The 18,789-nt window shown below is 35.9% G+C and overlaps 1 protein-coding gene across 2 annotated transcripts in view; it reads left to right on the top strand.

Moving 5' to 3' along the window:
* Nucleotides 1–282: 282 nt before the first annotated feature.
* The window catches only part of efna2b (ephrin-A2b), a 201,288-nt gene continuing 182,781 nt past the window's right edge, over nucleotides 283–18,789 (top strand). Inside the window, exons 1-2 of one of the 2 annotated variants that reach the window (XM_079857533.1) lie at nucleotides 283–755; nucleotides 1,079–1,209. In XM_079857533.1, coding sequence (XP_079713659.1) covers nucleotides 753–755; nucleotides 1,079–1,209 — 134 coding nt within the window. In that variant the 5' untranslated portion in view covers nucleotides 283–752. Of the gene's footprint in view, nucleotides 1,210–18,789 lie in introns of both variants that reach the window. The other variant, XM_079857532.1, reaches the window with a different exon arrangement.

Genomic DNA, 18,789 nt, shown 5'->3' with positions numbered 1-18,789 from the left:
TTTATTTTTTTAAAAACCGCACCGTAATGCGTGTAATATTGTCCCTGAATTTGTACGGTAAAGATCTGGTAGGCACAGCTGGCATTTAGTTTTTACCGCAAATTTACAAAAAAAAAAAAGAAAAAAAGAAAAAAAGATAGTGCTCACCTTACAAACAACAACATTTAAACATGTCAAACAACCCACACAATCTTGCACTTATCATTCTTTATCTAATGCGAACTGTAATGAAGTTTAATTTCATATAATGGCCTTCTTAACGGGCAATATCTCCAAAGTTTCAGTGTGTAGGTCCAGGCGGTCCCTCTTCAAGCAGCTCCGCCCCGCAGTCGAGGAGACAGCGAAGAGACTGAGACATGTGCTGAGAGAGACAGCGCGCTGTGGAGGCAGGACCGATCGTCTTTAGGTAGGAAACAGATAAAATGTCATTTCACACTCACGAGAGCCACTGTGTGTAAGGAGCAGCAAGTTGTTCGCGCGCAGAAGCGACATTTAAAGCGGCACACCGTCAACTTTGCGCGTGATGCGGCGCGTGTGGGTTCAGCATCGCGTCTGTGAGCGCGCCACGAGCCCGCAACCGTGATAACTTTCACATGGCAGTTCGACACTGAATTGTTGGCTACTTTTTACTCTCATTGACTGGTGACAAAGAAGACCGACTCGGTCAGGTGGCTTAAGAGAGGAGTCTCACGGTCCACGCGCATGTGTGGAGTATCAGCAGGATTTTAGAGCGCGCACGTTCGCCTGAATGGATGGTAACTATCTGGCCACATTTTACGAGTCTGAAAAAAGTTATTTTAAAGCCACTGCAAGGAAGAATGGATGTGAAAAGCAAGCGGTATTGTAGTTTAACAAGCAGTGCTTCTGAGATGGAAACATCTCAAGCTATGGAGGTCGAGATGCTGGATGGATCCTCCGTGATAAGTTCTTTCACTGAGCTTTGACTTTACTTTTATTCCTTTACAGAAGAATGTGATGCTTTTGAATAAGACTCTCACACATATGATCGTTCCCTTTAAACGCATCTATTATTAACTGAGCTTGTATTTTATCCCTGTTAATTGACATTATGGACAAGAACTCTGTTGCATATCAGATGGAGTTGACACTTTTCATGGTCGTCTTCCTGTTTTGGGTCACCGTGTGTGCGGATGACAGTAAGATCATCTCAGACCGGTATGCTGTGTACTGGAACAGCACGAATCCCAGGTAAGAAACACCTCAGTGCATCACAACTGAAAGGAGTGAGTCAAGTTTCAACTGCTATTGCAGAGTCATGGCTAGCAGGTTTTACTCGAGTTCTTCAAAACTACAGTCAGGCCAGAGTTGTTTGGAACTTTTCCCAATGTGTGTGTATATATATATATATATATATATATATATATATATATATATATGTATATGTGTGTGTGTGTGTGTGTGTGTGTATGGGAAACATATGGGCGACTCTTCAATTAGGGAAACTTTTCTGACCCTCTAGAAAAAAAAGGCTTTATATAAACAACCCTTATTCCAGTGTTCTAGCTTTCAACTTTTTATTTTGTCTGTTTACTTTTACCTAATTTCAAATATAGAAATAGTTGCGAATGCAATATTTAAAACATTTAAACATTATGTTTGGCCCATCTTCTATCTATATATATAAAAAAATCTTTTTTACTTGCACTTAAAGCATATTTTTATTATAATAATTTTATTATTATTTCAATTTATAATTGTATTTTATATGTCAAAGATTCATGCTGTCATTACCATCATTTTGAACATTTAGGAAAACATTTTTTTCCCCTAAAAAAGTTTCTAATTGGTTATCATGTAAATATAAATTAATTTGTGCTTTTCAACTTTTCTCCAAAATCTAAATAAAAAAGCAAAAAAATAATTACCGTCACAGATTATTTTACTATGCTGAAATCCACTCGAAGGTTGCTCAGACCATATACTCTGAGTGATGTGTGATGTATATTTTAATATTGATTAAACAATTTGGAAGTTGTCGAAAAAGCCTCTAATTGAAGAATCACCATATGTTATTTTATTTTTTAAATATGTTTTTCTTTGATCATTTCTGATACAAGTTAGGTGAAGTGATTTAAATCAGTCCTAAACATCAAGGGACACTCAGGGTCTTCCATTTGAGTTTTTTTATGTGCGATTTCACTCATAAAACCATCAAGATTTTAAAACGCACACAAAAAGGCCTCACTTGGGCACTGTTTTAACAACTTGTGTGTTCTATTTAAAAGTACTTATAGGGCTTCTCACAAAATCAGCCTCTCTATGAGCATATTGTAACTTTATGGCCTCATTTATTGCACACTTACTGTTTGACACTTGGTGTCTGTTATGAGTTACAGAGGGCTGTGTACAGTTACATTGTGTGCCTTTGGGGTGCGGGGTTGATAATCACCCAAAATATGTTAATACATGCATAGTCTGATTTCCTGTCAGCTTTTGAAGATACTGTTATTTTGTTTACTATTCTTACTTCATGGATGTTTCTGAGGGGGGATCAGTACTGTTCATTTCATATCACCATATGGTTTAAATAGTCTAAGATGAAGCCCCCCTCTTGGAACACCCCAGCACCCCTCATCAGACCGCTCTCAAAGGCTGTTTCTGGCAGAGGACAGGGCTTTGTGTAACCACACAGTCAAACTTATACATTACATGCCACAGTTTTAACCAATTATAAGGCATTACTGAAAAGTCCACAGATGTTTGTTCTCATTAGTTCTGTGAAGAATTTCTAAAGTTCTTTTTTGAGTTCTAGATTTGTAGTTTTTGCTTTTTGTCTTTTGTAAGAACATTTGTATTGAACTGTTTTTTTTTAATGAAAAACAATAGCATGGAAGGAAGTTAACAAAGAAACAGAGAAGATAATTTTATTTGCGTATCTTATTTTTTTTACAGTTCATCTTAAAGGAAAGAATGCAGAGTTGAGTGTATAATGTATTTATTTATTTTTTAAGAAAGAGACTGCACATAGTTTAAGCCTTTAAAAAGTTAATGGGTTTGATTTTTGCATAACAAGTAAATGGTTTATATGTTATAGAATAAGTTACAACAGTAAATTATTATTGTTATTATTATTTATATATTAGACCCCCCCCCCCCCAAAAAAAAATAAAAAAAAATAAAAAAATAAAACACAAATTCATTCTCAAATCTAAAAGGAAAAAGTTTTTTTTTTTTTTTTTTTTAAGTTTTCTGTTCCATATTCCATGCATCCATAGATTCAAATAATTAAAAATCTCTGATTACAGCAGATCCGGATAATTCTCTCTATATATTTTTCCACCTGTAAGTTGTGTGTGTTTGTGTCTGCTGTGCTATGTCAGAGCAGTGAAATGTTTGTTCAGCTAAACTGAGATGAGTCTTCCCTCTGTGTGTGTGTGTGTGTGTGTGTGTGTGAGAGAGAGAGAGCTCAGGGAAAAGGCATCTCTATTATTAGGCTGCAGAGTTTTTAACCCGTACTATTGATTTTTACCTGTCAGCCAGTAAATCAATGAGATGTATCAGTTCTTCCAGGTTGGATGGTCAGAAACGCAGAGCAGATATGCATTGTAGCTCCATTGATTTGCATTGGTTGTTTGCAAACCTGGAAAACTGAAATTCGAGTTTGCGGGCTCATTCTGAGCTGTGGTTTTCTAGCACGTTACCATAAAAGTGAGCTGTGCCGTCTGGTGTGGTTTGAGTCAGGTCTCGACTGTTTGAGTCTGTTGTGTGGCTCAATTAGAAGTGTGAGACTGAAATGACTTGTGCTAAATGACCCCAATCAGAGCATAAATAAATACACTGAAATACATTTCTGCTCTCTATGAGTTCAGCCCTGAGGTGTCGATTTAACCCTTGTAGCTTTACGGTGAGGTCCAGGAGGAGACTGGTGACTTATAAAGAGCATTTAGGGTGAAATGTGAGTTTTCACATAGGTACCCCATCATGCAGCACTTTGGAACCGTTTCAGAATGGAGCTGTTCAGGTCCGAAGAGTAATCTTTGTGATTACATTTTTGAGTGGAGCAGCTAAATAGTTAGTGAATGCTTGTGTGTATAAAGTTTAGTTTTTAAGATATTTAGCAGGCACTCTTATCTGTAGAGACTTAGAAAGAAGACTTTAGTTTAATTTGTGAACTGCTGAGAACTACATGGCATGTCTTATTATTGATGTTTTGCTAAGCGTTGGAAAAATGTTTTATTTTTGTAGTTTGGCACTTTTAGTTTTTCTTTTTTTATGGCTATTATTATTATTATTATTATTAAATAATAATTCTTTATTTTAATTAATTAATGAAAGGAAATATTTTATTGGATTTATTTTTTCCACGTGCCAGTAAAATATGCAATGAATTGTTTCTTCATAACGTTTTTTCTGAATTTTTTTAAGCGACTCTTAAAAAGTTTTTTTCACTATAATATTCACTATTAAATATCAATTCACTATAATAAGAACCCATGGTTCTGGTAGGGAAGCATTTCTTTGTATGGTTTTATTTTATTTTCTCACTCTTTGGCATAGTGTAATTGGTTCCTCAAGGTTATGAGGGATGCCTAGTGTCAGAGGACTTCTGTATGAGGGCAAGACAAAGATATGACTGTCTGAATCCACATGGATTTTATTCTCTTAGGGTCATTAACCTCTATTGTGATTGGTATGCTTGAAATTAATGACTTCAAGCTTGACCTTGGATGCTCGTGTCAAACTTCAGCTCCTGTAGGTGGCATTGCACCACATTCTGCCCCAGTTTGCGGATTTGTCCGCCATTTTGTGAACCCTCACACTTGCATCTGGATTATGGTGCAAGACGAAGACAAAAAATGGAGTATGGGGTTAATTCAGTCATACTATGAGAACTAACCATATTTTTTTTTTTTTTTTTTTTTTTTTTTTTCAGTTTATTACAAATAACTAAATTTTGAGGTTTATCACCTAGGGCATTATTTTGAAACTATTAGTATATTATTGACAGTTATAATTTAGTTATCATTTTCATATTTATCTAGCATAGAGTGTTGAAAAAATGAATGTGCTAAATGTACTTGCATTTATTGTAGAGACAAATTATCGTTACGGTAAAGCATCTGTTATTCAGACATGCGTTCTTGAATTTGTTCAAGATTTTGTGTTGTTCGCTTAAACAACACAGTTCATAACACAGTTATTTAGCAAACAAGTGTGCTGATTTTTTTTAATCTAATTTATCTCTCTATGGCAAGTCATATAAATACCCAGTGCCCAGTTTATTGTGCCTGACATTAATTGATTTTTCTGTTTTAAGCAGCACTTAGAGTTCAGTCAGCTTCCACTTCTTTGTTTGTGCATTCTTTCCGTATGTGTTTATAATTCATTTCTGGGCAGCTGGAGGGTGGCAATTTACAGTCTGCTTTCATCTAGACAGAAATACCTCAAATTTCACAATGCATGACCGAGTGTTTCTTCTGCTAAGACTGTGACCTGCCGTCCCGAGGGTTGGGGGAACAATTTAGCCTCTTTGTAGGAAAACACTTTGAGAGAAAACCCATTCCAACCACCAAATTGTCGTCCATCCCGTGACTTATTGCAACTTTAGCATGAGATCGCCATTTTGTTCGGTGGTTTAATCAAATTAACTCATCCATTAAAGTGTATAAATATAATCATTGTTTTTTTCCCAACGACCCTCGTCCATTAATACGCAGTAACTACAGTGAGGGAAAGCACTTAAACTGACAGCGCTCTGGGCACAGTGAATTCGTTAGTTTGGAAATCAGATTACAGTGGGAATGGCAGTCAGCTGTGTCCACTTGCTAAAACAATAGAGCATCTTTTAAGATGGGTGCATGGAGTCACGCAGCCTCACTGGTGCTTTGTTTCTATGAGATTACGGGCTACTTCTGTTGGAGAACTGTAGGGAGAAATTCAGTTACTGGGGTCTGTAGGTCAGCGGTTATTATAGCTATAATGCTTCCATTCTGTTATTGATGTTTACCGCTGGACTTCAGATTCATCTGCTAATGATTATCAATGACAGAATGTTTCATGAGACCTTTGTTCTCTAAATACATGAACCAAAAAGGGAATTGAGCCCTTGTCGGCAGTGAATGATGCAAATGGTCTAACGCCATATTGCATCAAAAGGCTCCAACATGTAATTAAAGATTAAAGTTGCCGCATGGTTTCTACATAAAATGACTATGAAATAGAAATTTTGTAATCAGTAATCTAGGTTCAAAGATTCGTTGAGTAAAATGACGACTCATCTGCGTATTTCATTTTCAGCATTAAACAAAGTTATATTACCTTAGGTTGGAATAAAACATCCCACTGTGCCAGTCACTGAATAGTGGAAACGGTCGTGCTTTTCTAAATTTGTATTGCAGGAGTAACATAACCCTCTCCGCCATTATCTGCACTATCCTGCCCCCCACCCTGCAACAAGATGACTGCTCATACCTGAACATTTGCACAGATGTGACATTCTTTGCAAACAACTCAAAAAACTTCAGTGTACAAACAGACAATATAGACAAAAATCAAGGTTGGTGTTTATAAACGCATGTTTGTTTGTATTTTAAAGCGAAATATTTTAAGCTAGTTTATGTTTACGCCAGATATGTTTTGTTAAAAAAATACCCGATAGTGTTATTGTTGTATAGTGTATAAGTTTTATGTCAAACATTGTGCTTTATTTTTTAAACAGTGATTTATTTATCTTTAATTGTTTTGTTGTAAGGTATATTCATTTTTCTTTGTCTGCTTTCAAAACGTTTGAAATCACTCTGTTTAGAACGTCAAAACTCTTTTATAGAAAGCAGCAGCCAAAATGCTTTCTGTCCTGGCACTATGACAGTCAATTTTCACGCTTGTTCTCTGCGGTGGACACAAACCAGAATTCATTCTCAGGACCTTACAGGGCACCTTATCACCCCTGCATCCTCACCTCTTTGTGTGGCAGTTTATTTTTGTCTGTTTTTATACCCAGCAACAGCCCCAATCACAGCGTCACCCTGCCTTCTGTATTACTCATAAATTTTAATGCCTGACCCACATTCACGTAGCACATTGGCAGTCACGTGCATCCAGGGAACTCAAACTTGGTTTGAGGTAGGTGCTCGTTCATGGGTGGATCTTTCCCTCAACGGAAGATTTCAAAGCTGCATTGCATGCTGGCTTTGGTTTAAATAGCAAATCTGAGGACTAGGTGTTTGTTTAAATATCTTCTTGTCGTGCTTTTATCCAGGTGCTATTGGGTTCTCGGTCAAGTTAGCTCGGGACGCTCCTCTCTCTCAGGACCAAGGCCTTTCTCATTTAGTGTACAGTATTTATGAGATGCAGAGTGCCAGAAAGCCCTCCCTCAGATGGGATTGTTTTTAAGCGAAGTGAGATCACCAAAACCACTTTCTCTTTCTTGTATTGTGGGCCGAATGAGCTTTTAAGTTAATTTATTTTTTAAACAAACTATTTGTTTTCTTAATTTCTTTTCCTTAATATTAATTACGCTGATTTCATGTTTGTGTTTTATAAATATATACATATAATCACATTTCTTGAAAAACTAATTTAAGGCACCAGGCATCACATTGTTTAATTTATTCACTGTCTTAATTCGGCTGGAACTGTAGTTTAGTTCTGTTGACCCACATACAGTCGGCTCATTATGTCTATCCACAAACTCCTCATTTCTCTCCTCGAGTGATTTTTATTCGGAAATACACTCCGCTCTCTGCTAGGAAAGGGAGGGTGATTTTATGTCTCAAACCTAATTTGTGAAATTGCTTGTACATAGCCGTTTTTTTTTTTTTTTTTTTTTTTTTTTTTTTTTTTACGGGAGTCTTATATGTTATAATACTTAAAATACCTGATGTTATTCATCTGTGCTATAACTGAAAATTAAAGACATGCACTATACACATTATATGGTAGCAGAAAGAGAATTATGGGAAAATATATTCTCTGAAAAAAATAAATAAAAATTAGTCAGTGCCGAATTATTTTTATTTTGACATGATTATTCAGTATTAACAAGGTCAAAGTACAGTGCACTTCCTGAGAAAAATAAAGATGCAATCATTTGTCAAACGATCCTCAAAAACATTGTTACATGGGTTTTGCTTCATAAGTTTATCATAAGGTGTCAGACATATTCAGTCTGAATCGAGCAGTGCCGTCTTCTGTACTATTCTGTGCCTTTTCCTGATTATTATTTAAATGTAATTTAAAAAAAAAAAAAAAAATTTACTGCCATAATAATTGCCAAAACGACAGAAAAAATGCACATCGCTTTAAAGGTCCCGTATTATGCCCCTTTTCACAAGATGTAAAATAAGTCTCTGATGTCCCCAGAGTGTGTATGTTAAGTTTCAGCTCAAAATACCCAACAGATAATTTTTTACAGCATGTTTAAATTGTCATTTTTTGGGGCTCAGAAAAACGCGCTGTTTTAGTGTGTGTCCTTTAAATGCAAATAAGCTGCTGCTGGACGACACAGGGGGCGGAGCTTCATGAGCTCGCGCACAGTCTCAGGACAATTTCATCTCACGGAATGATGATAATATCAGAAACTCTCAGTAACGGTGTTCATTTCGAGTCGGACAATAATGCCTACTGAGTCAGAGTGCTGTATAGAGATGAAACAGGTATAGTTTAGTAGTTTAATTACGGTTATTATAACGTATTTGTCATCTGCTTGTATGTATCCATTATTTATTAATAGCCTACAAGTCTGCTGTCTGAATGATGATCAAACATACTGATGAGTTTAATAAAGTTTATTGTACATCACACAAAAGATGAAGCGTCAGTTTTACTTCAGAAAATCACCGTAAGAGCTTAGTAAACACAGTAACTTATTAGAAGTGCGCAAGTACATAAACGAATTTCGGTAGAGTTGAGGGAGCATTCCTGTGGGCGGAGGTTAGTCAAAAAACGGTTTTAATGACGTCATTAAAGAAGGAAGTAGAGGGATGTAGTCCAAACGGGCCGTTCGATGTAGTCGACTTCTGTTAAATAAAACATCTCGCTTGGCATTGAACTTTGAGCTTTATAATTTTACAGATATTATTTATACTCTAACAACAACATTACACACTAACTAAAGTTTGAAACATGGGATCACGAAGAACGGGACCTTTAAAAAAGGAACCGCATATGCTGCAATGAAATGTAACATAAAGGTATTTATAAAATATTATTTTATTTTGAGTGGAATGCATGTGAATTTGAAATTATGCAGAATCCTCAATTATAATTCACACTATGGATATATAAAATACTCACAATATAAAATATTTTTTATAAATATTCACATTTATGGAGAGAGATTTTATGCGTTAGTTATTTTTATTCATTAATATGTTTCATATAATTTAATATTTTATGTACATTAAAATCACGAACAAGATAATTTGACATGAAAGTGCCCACTTACAAAGTGGCTCACAAATATATTTCTCAGTTGGGAAAACTGAATATGCTTGAATATTTTACTAAATGATACATATCATTAAATAAGAATATCATACCTCCTGGATTTTGGCAAAACTCGGAATGTCTCAGCTGTGTAAAATTTGAGTAATTAAGTTTAGGAGAATATGATTCCTGATGCTGGAGCCTCCAGGTGACTTTTATTTGATCTAAAACACATTTTATTTAGTCTGTTTTGCATGTGACTCCATCTCCCTAAAGCCGAATTAGTGCTGATGTGTTTAGTTGATTCACCTGTTTTCACTTTGCAAATGTCTTCTTTTCACCAATGGGGTGAAAAGCCACTGAACACATGGTTCTGTCTTCAAGTGAGAGGGAGGAGCTGCCCACACATCTCAGTAGGCCTTGACCTTCAAATAACTCAACATTTCTAAAGGAAAAGAATAGGAAAGCATGTGAGAAGTGGAACATTGCCTCCTTAGTCATCTGGGAGTTTTCGCTCTTGAACTGCAGATACGTCAAACCTGTCATTCTTGCAGAACCAGAGAAAAGCCCTCTTATGCAGGGAATTTGTTGGCAGAGCAGGGACTTGGGTTTGGGACCAATTCATGAAGGAAAATTGCCGACCCTTACCCTAAATATCTGCTGCACGCCCACTGCCAGGGTTAGTGGGACAGTTTTTAAATGCATATCTGTATCACCTCATGCTCTCCATGCACTGCAAACCATGCGGTTTGATGAACTCAGCCAGCATCTGTAGCTATGCTTACCACTGACAGATCCTGCTCAGCATTTACTTAGAAAAGCTGAATTAAGCAGTAATTCTAAAAATAACTTTAATTTGAGCAATAACATGTTTGCTATAAATGAACATAAAAATTACATACAGTTAAAATCCAATATTTATTCAGCAAATAAACATTTTGTTTTGTTTGGTTTTTAAAACAAATTAGTTTGGGATAGACTTGTGAATAAAAAAAACTATTAAAACATGGTACATAATAGTTTCCGTTGGTCTAAATCTTTTATTTCATGAAATTAACATTGATAATATTAGTAGATGGAGAGTAACACGGCATATTGTTTAATGTCTAATGTAGGAGACTGATGATGCTCAATAACTATGCGTTGTTGACTATGTAGATTTAGGAAGATATTATGATATTGCTGAATTCAGGTTTAATCCTTTTGTTGGGGTAACTATATTAATAATTAAGACATTCATACATTAATTACATTATACCTGTATATTGTTGTATTTTTGCAATGCGTTTGTGTGGTGTTACTTAACGGTTTTATTTTTTATTTTTTATTTTTTTCATTAAGTACAGAAATGCAGCCCAAAAAATAACACTGTTTTTGGCATAACTGAAAATTATTAGACCTTTTAAAATGTTGTGTAGTGCTTTTCGGTAGTTTTTGCTACTCAAGAAGCAGAATAATTTTCTGAAGTGTCTTTTAGTGACATATTGTTGTTTTCTCATAGTCTTAGTCAGGAGCAGGCGTGGACAAGAAGGTCGGTTTCTGTACCCCTTTTTTCGCCCCCAGCACAAAGACAATCACGCCTCCAACTGACCCCCCCCCCCAAAAAAAAAGAAAAAAAAAAGAAGAAAAAAAAGTGGATTTTTTTATGTCTTCTGATGACAGGGTTCTGCGAGAGAGACTGTGGTTGAAATCGATTAATAATGACAAAAGTATAACATAACTGTGTGAGCTTATTTGCCAACCAGATGTTTACAAGTTATTGTGGAGAATGGGGCTAGTTGTCAAGCTTTTTACTCCTGTGAATATATTTATTCAGAGTAGGTTTATTTTTGAAAGTTAATTTCTATACAGGCATAAACGATAAAAAGTCTTGGCTTTTCCGGTTAAAATTGACCTTTGTTCAATAGTAGATTCTTGTCGGGTTTGTGTACTATTTAAGTTGTAATAAAAATATGATTGTAAGTAATTTTTTTTGTTGCGCAATGCACAGATTAAAAAAAAAGTAGTGTGCACAAAAATATTATAATATTTGACTTGAAACGTCTACAGATCCAAATTTAGGAAATGACCCACTCGACATCTGCCATATACTATACATGACTCTAAGTGTAAAAATACACTTTCCTTTCCAAAGAGAGAACTTTCCTGATGTTTGTTACACCCGTATGTTTGTTACAGTGAAGATCAGTTAGTTTTTTCTGCTTGTTTTGTGAAAGGCAAAGAGACAGTAAAGTACACGGAAAGAGAGAGCACGTGGTTCGGCCTTTTTATGTTGAATGATGGGTAGGATGATTGAGCTGTGTGCGGGCGGCACTGCATATGCCCGAAACAGCCTCAAAAATGCCTCGGCTGCCTCCAAATGTAGGTTACTGTGACAGGCAAAGCAAAAAATGTAATTCTCACAAGCCTGCAGTGATGCTATGGTACCTTTGGCCCATGTGTTATAATGTAACACTTGGAAATACATACTTGGAGTTTTAATGTAACTCTTGAATTAATTTGGTAAGAAAAAAAGATGTTCTCTATGGAATTTTTTTATAATATTGCTAAATATTAAGATTTCTAAAGTGCGTTGTGGTTTAAGCATACAGGAACATGGGGCCAAGGCTGCAGTGCAAGGGACAATTGCATTTCAGGTATATATACATATATTTTTTCTACACCATTGGAAATAAATTGCATTGGTTGATTCGGCTTCAGCAGGTCAGTGTGTTCAGTCCAGATTTGTGCTGAAAAGAAGCGTTGCATAAAAACCCATTGACAGAAGCTAGAGAAGTACTTATCTTGCACATTTCCACGGCATATACTGTACGTTATTCTGCCATGAAATGGCTAATCCCGGCACAGGTGTGATCACGGATTGATGTCTCACCTTTTGCGCTGTGAACGAGCCAGCTGCTGATCAGGACACAGGAAGATTACCTGGGCAGTGTTGTGAGTTTAAACAGGATTAGCCATTTCAACTCAGGTGCTACGCTAACAGGATTATAGACTTACTTCACTGCACCATCCCAGCTTCCAGTTGTAGTCCAAAACAAAGGTATGTTTGACACACCACACATTATTGTTGTCGACAAACATTTGGCCACACGCTTAGTGTTTGTTTTTTGATGATCAAATACTTTTTAACATTCCAATGTAATATGCTAACTACAAGTAAGACATTAATAAGTTGATTCCCCTGAAAAGTGTAAACACACTGTCTCTGAGGTAATATCAAAACAAATTCTGTTTGCGAACTCTGACCAGCCTGACATAGCAACAGTGGCTCACCCAATGGCGTGAGTTTGGGGGTGAGGCTGTCTGTTATTTTGACCAATGAGAGACATGGGTGACTTGTTTGAAAACAGTTGTTATTTTCTATAAATAAATTCTGTTTGGTAAGGCTAGTTGCAAAAATCTGTCATACTTTAGCTTGAACATACCCTTATTAACATTATATTAGTTTTTAAATTAACTGGATACTGTTTACCGTTTGTGTGTTTGGATGGATTTTAGCGAATGAGACAGATTCTCAGCCCTGATCTCTGTTCACATGATATTCTGGTTATGATTATTATCACATGCTTCATGTTCTGTGTGACAAGGGTTGATGACAACCCGCAGAACTTTGGTCTGTTCAAGGCCAAACAGAGAGAAAATCCCAAGAAGGATGTATTTTTAATCCAAGGATTTTGTCTTGAAAGCCAAACTCCTCCAGAGGGCTTTGAGGTTCCTCCAGAATTCCACGGCTCCTCAGCCACGTATCATGGGGGAGGAAAGAAACTGCATGTCTACTGATAAAGTGTTGGAAATTAATTATTATGAAAATAATGTTATTGTCATGTTTGAAGTCTTAAATGACATTCGTTCATGCAATATGTTGCACAAGCCAGTATTGGTTAAATATTGCAGTGGTTCTTTTAAAAAAAGAAGTCTTTTTTTTTTTCTGGTCAACCATTGCTACAAATCTGATGTAGTTACAGTTGTGGTCAGAATAATTGGCACCCCTGGTAAATATGATCAAAGATGGCTGTAAAATAAATCTGCATTGTTTATCCTTTTGATCTTTCATTAAAAAAAATTGCAAAAATCTAACCTTTCATTGAAGTACAATAATTGAAAGTGGGGGCAAATTGCATTATGAAATAAATGTGTTTTTTTTCTTCTCCAAAACACGTTGGCCATAATTATTGGCACCCTTTTATTTAATACTTTTTTGCAACCTCCTTTTACCAAGATAACAGCTCTGAGTTTTCTCCTGTAATGCCTGATGAGTTTGGAGAACACCTGACAAGAGATTAGAGACCATTCCTCCTTACAGAATCTCTCCAGATCCTTGTTGGTGCTGCTTCTCTTCAGTTCACCCCACTCATTTTCTATAGGGTTCAAATCAGGGGATTGTGATGGTAATGGCAGAAGCTTTATTTTGTGATAAGTGACACTTTTTTGTTTTGATTTTGATGTTTGTTTTGGATTGTTGTTCTGGCCCATTATAAGATTTCTAGCAGGGGCTGTCAGGTTTTGATTTTTTTATATGTTGGTATTTGCTACAATCCATGATACCATGTATCTGAACAAGATTTCCAGGACCTTCAGCAAAACAAATAGGCCCACAACATTAAAGATCCAGCAGTATATTTTACTGTGGGCATGGGGTACTTTTTATCCCTGTTTGCACCAAACTCATCTCTTTTTAGAATCCGGTCCCTTTTAAAGGTCCAGTCTGACAACTGAATATGCTGAATTTTTAGTGAGGAGGATTTTTCTTGAAACCCTCCCAAATAACATGTGGTGATGTAGGGGTTGTTTTATTTATTTTAATTTTTTTAGGCTTTCTGACCCCAAGACTCAATTTATCTCTGCAATTCTCCATCTGTGATCCTTGAAGAGTCTTTGGCCACTCAAACTTTCCTCCTCGCCGTGCATTAAGACAATATAGACACGTCCTCTTCCAGGCAGATTTGTAACATCTTTGATTGGAACTTCTTAATTATTGCCCTGATGGTGGAAATGGGATTTTTCAATGCTTTAGCTATTTTCTTACAGCCACTTTCTATTTTGTGAAGCTCAACAATCTTTTGCTGCACATCAGAACTATATTCTTTGGTTTTATTCATTGTGATGGATGATTAAGGAAATTTGGCCTTTGTGTTTTCTCATATTTATACTCCCGTGAAACAAGAAGTCTTAGCTAGACAATTTCATGTTCCTAGTCACCCTGGTGTGCTAAATTTTTTTAATATTAATGGGAATATACTTCAGAGATATTTTACCTGTAAAAAATTCTAGGGGTAACAATAATTGTGGCCAACGTGTTTTGGAGAAAAAAACATTCATTTCATAATATGATTTCCCCTGACTTTCAATTCTTTTACTTCAATGAAAGGTTCGTTTTTTTTTTTTTTTTTTTAATGAGAGATCAAAAGGATAAACAATGCTGATTTATTTTTACAGCCATCTTTGATCATATTTATCAGGGGTGCCAATAATTCTGACCACAACTGTATGACTGTGTTGTACATGATTATGTAGCATTTGATACTATGGTGATGGGAAAAGTTTTTTTAACACCAAAAAGTACACTATGCCTATTCATCTACTCTTTTCTAAAGAGTTTAACCAAAGCACTGTGTAACGATATATATATTTGATGTTTTTCCCAATGCCACATGGGAACTATTCACTTTTTTTTTTTTGTACTAAAACATCCCTGATCCAGATCTCACAGACGGCATCTCTAAATCATGTGTCTGACAGGTAAAGGGCACTTAACAGGGCAAGCTGGAATTCATCAAAGCAATCGTTTTAATGGTAGGCCATTCCTCGATTCTCTTTGTGTCTTTTCCAACCAATTACAACGAAGAGAAATAATTTATATTTTTAATTGTTATTATTATTATTATTATTATTATCATTTCACTCTAATGCTAACATTTCTGCAAGACAGTTACTTTATAAAGTAATAAAAAAATTTAAATATCATTGCTGTCGGGCAGAAAACTATTTCTATCCATATCTATAACTATCCATATTTCAACATTTAATTTTTCTTTATAAATCATTAGCTACTATTGGTCACCTCTTATGCTGTCTGTGGGTTTCGCAAATATTTAACAAATGAAAATAGCTTGTGACTAAACCTTGTAACTCCATTGGCCCCTCAAACTCCACCCTCCTCAAAACTGAATGCATTGCAAACAAGCATAAACGATCCAAAAATGTGTGTAGCACTTCAAAGGTAAATAAGGAACTGTTTGTTTAAAGCTACACTGTGTGATTTTTACCCCCATCTAGTGGTGAAATTGTATATGACTACCCAGTGAATATTAGTTTCTATTCCTCTCAATTTCGAGGGTGTTTTAACTCCTACGGTGGCCGTATTATTCCAAGATTAACATGGCTTCCAGTTATCGACTTCGTCCATGACAATAATAAACAATACGTCTAAAATGAATAAAACTACAGGACAGATGTCAGGAGGTAAACGTCACCCTTGGAATCGGCAATCCCAGCATAATCAGATTAGGCTAACGTTACAATGTGTACAAAGTAAAAGCAATTAAAAATAACTAAAATTTACAGTGTCCTTTTTTTTTATATAGCTTAAAAAATTGCGCCTTTAAAACTATTCATCACCTGTGATCCGTCGCAGCACAGATTTATGTTACAAGGTAAACAATACTTTTTCGCCATTGACGCGAGGATGAAGTTATACTAGAGGTCGTTCTGCCGTTATGCACAACTATGCTATGGTTAGACAAGCAACTATAAAACTTCGAATTTACACAAATGAATTACAACAGGCTGAATTACCTGTCGAGAAGAAAGCAGGCAACCTCGGCGTCCGTTTTAAAATCTTTTCTCCTCATGAGCTCTTTCCATCTGGGAAAAGTTACTCCAATATTGACTATGGTCTTGCTGATTTGTCTGTCGCGTTGACGTTTTAATTCTCTCTTTCAAATGTGAGTACGCACACACACACACACCACACTATCTTTCAAATCTGCCGGCACTCGAGCTCGTGAGTAATCTCCCCCTCGCATTCGTCTCTGCGTCACTGAGTGTAAAGCGCGAAAGGCAAAGCTTTAATTTACTGGTATGTCCCTCTTTGGCTAAAGTAGTTTCAAGATGGAGGGGCAACATGGCGACCGGCATTCGAACCCCTCACCCGTATGTACTTTCAATGGCAGATTATAAACTTACGAGAATACTTTATTACTTGAAAGAAGTAAATATACATTAATGAGCACATATATTTTTGAAAGAACTAAGTGTTTTTTGCTAAGAATCAACTAAAAAAGTTACACAGTGTAGCTTTAAGCACAGCTTTTTCTTTCTATAGTCAAGAAACACTATATATAAAGGCTAAAGTTTCATGTATTTCTTTTAAGCGGTGAAGAGTGTCTTAGTCTAGCATTTGTCGTCGAGTCATAGCCAATACTGTCTTAAATAGCCTGTGTGTAGCACTTTATCTTTTTATAACATGAGATTTTGACCAAATGACAGAAAAAACAGAGCGCCCACATTGCTATAGCTACAATAACCTTCATAACCTGTAGGTTTATGCGGATGTAAGTTGCCTCAGATGCGGCCATTCTAATAACAGAGAAAAAAAAAAGAAACCATGACATTCGCTGGTCAAAAACTTTGTAACTTTGTTTGAGCTTGATTGTTGTAAAATTTAAATAATATAATGACTCATTCAAGTAAATGATCATAATGACGCAATATCAACTTTGACAACACAGTGTTTATTTATTTTTAAAATAGAGTTTTTTTTTTTTTCCATTTCTTGAGAAGTAGCAGTTTTGGTTATACAAGGTTGCTGACCGACAGCGGGCAGGGTTTGGGTTTGGGATTGGGAAGGCAAAAATGTATTTTGCCTGTGTCATAATATGTAAATTCATAAATCCGTCCCTGCACAAAGATATGAATATTGACACAGACTTTCTTAATTTTAAAGCGTGCCCTTTTCCCCCTTTTTTTTATATTTTCAAATCATGCATTGATGTGTTTTTACACTCTTAAGCATTCACTTTGCCTTCACATTTGAACAGCAGCAGATTTGTGTCAGGTACCAAAATTTAGTATATGTGTATTGTAGCAATACAGAGGAACAGTTGGAGTTGGTTTATTCAGTTCTTCTTTAAACTTGCATGGAAATGTACAAAACTTCTGAACGTAACCTTTCATCATCTGTAGTTTGACCCAGATAGTTAATTATGATGGAGAATTCTCTCCAACGCTGAGGGCAGTCACAAGGTCAAATGAACGATCCATTTCTATCCCTTTTCTTCCAGATGTTTGGAGTTCAGTGACAATGGCAACAATCACAGGAGATTCAGTGTCATTAACCTCTTATTCCATCACCATTAACCCTCCGGTGAAGAAAAAATCTAAACCAAACACATCAGTGAGACACATAATCTGTCTATTGCTGTCAGTTCATAATGTCTTATTTTTAGGTCACACAGATGTGCTGTTTCATCATGGTGTGTGTGTGTGTGTGTGTGCGTGTGTGTGTGTGTTTGGAAAAATATTGTCAACACTGATAGCTCTATTCCTAAACCTAGTGAGCTGCCTTGTTTCATATGGCCTACATAGGCAAATGATTTGTAAGGCAGCATCCTAACAAAATCAACCTCTAACTTGTTTGTTTTGGAATGCTCTTCATAGAAAAATAGGTAGAATAAATATATTCTAAAAAGAATAAGTATATGTAGCACACACAAATGTTAAAATAAAATAGATAAATAGGGATGCGCCGATAATAAAATTCTAGCCAAAACATTATATTTTATGGCCGATAATCAGTAAATAGCAGATTATCACAATTCTATACTATTTTGTCACACACACACACACACACACACACACACACACACACACACACACACCATGATGAAACAGCACACCTTTGAGTGTTAGATTCAAGGGTTTAGAGACGATTTTGTTATATTTTTGAAAGCAAATCTTGTATGCATTTATTTGATCAAAAGTACAATAGAACAGTAATGTGAAATATTGTTACAAATAAAATAATTGTTTTTCTATTTTAATATCTTTTAAAATATAATTTATTCCTGTGATGGCAAAGCCTGTCATATGATCTATCTGATAAGGAATCACTCAAGCTTATTTTATACTCAAGAAACCATGATACAATTTCTTTTCTTTTTGGTACTGAATGATTATATATAACTATATAACTGCAGTCTATCTATAAAAATTTCACTGCATTCTGGTGAAGAACAATGCGTTTTTGGAGGCAGCATGGGAGGCCTTAAAATGCTAACTAGATTTTGGAGGAGCAATGTGTGTTGATGGCTCTGTTTCTGCTTCCTTACTGCATCATTAGATCATCTCTTTGTCCTGCGTCTGTTCCACATGTCTGGCTGTTCAGCGGCTCTGCATGTCAAC

Source organism: Squalius cephalus (genome assembly GCF_949319135.1).
Source record: "Squalius cephalus genome assembly, chromosome: 22".
NCBI lineage: Eukaryota > Metazoa > Chordata > Actinopteri > Cypriniformes > Leuciscidae > Squalius > Squalius cephalus.
This window is presented reverse-complemented; position numbering and strand designations above follow the sequence as displayed.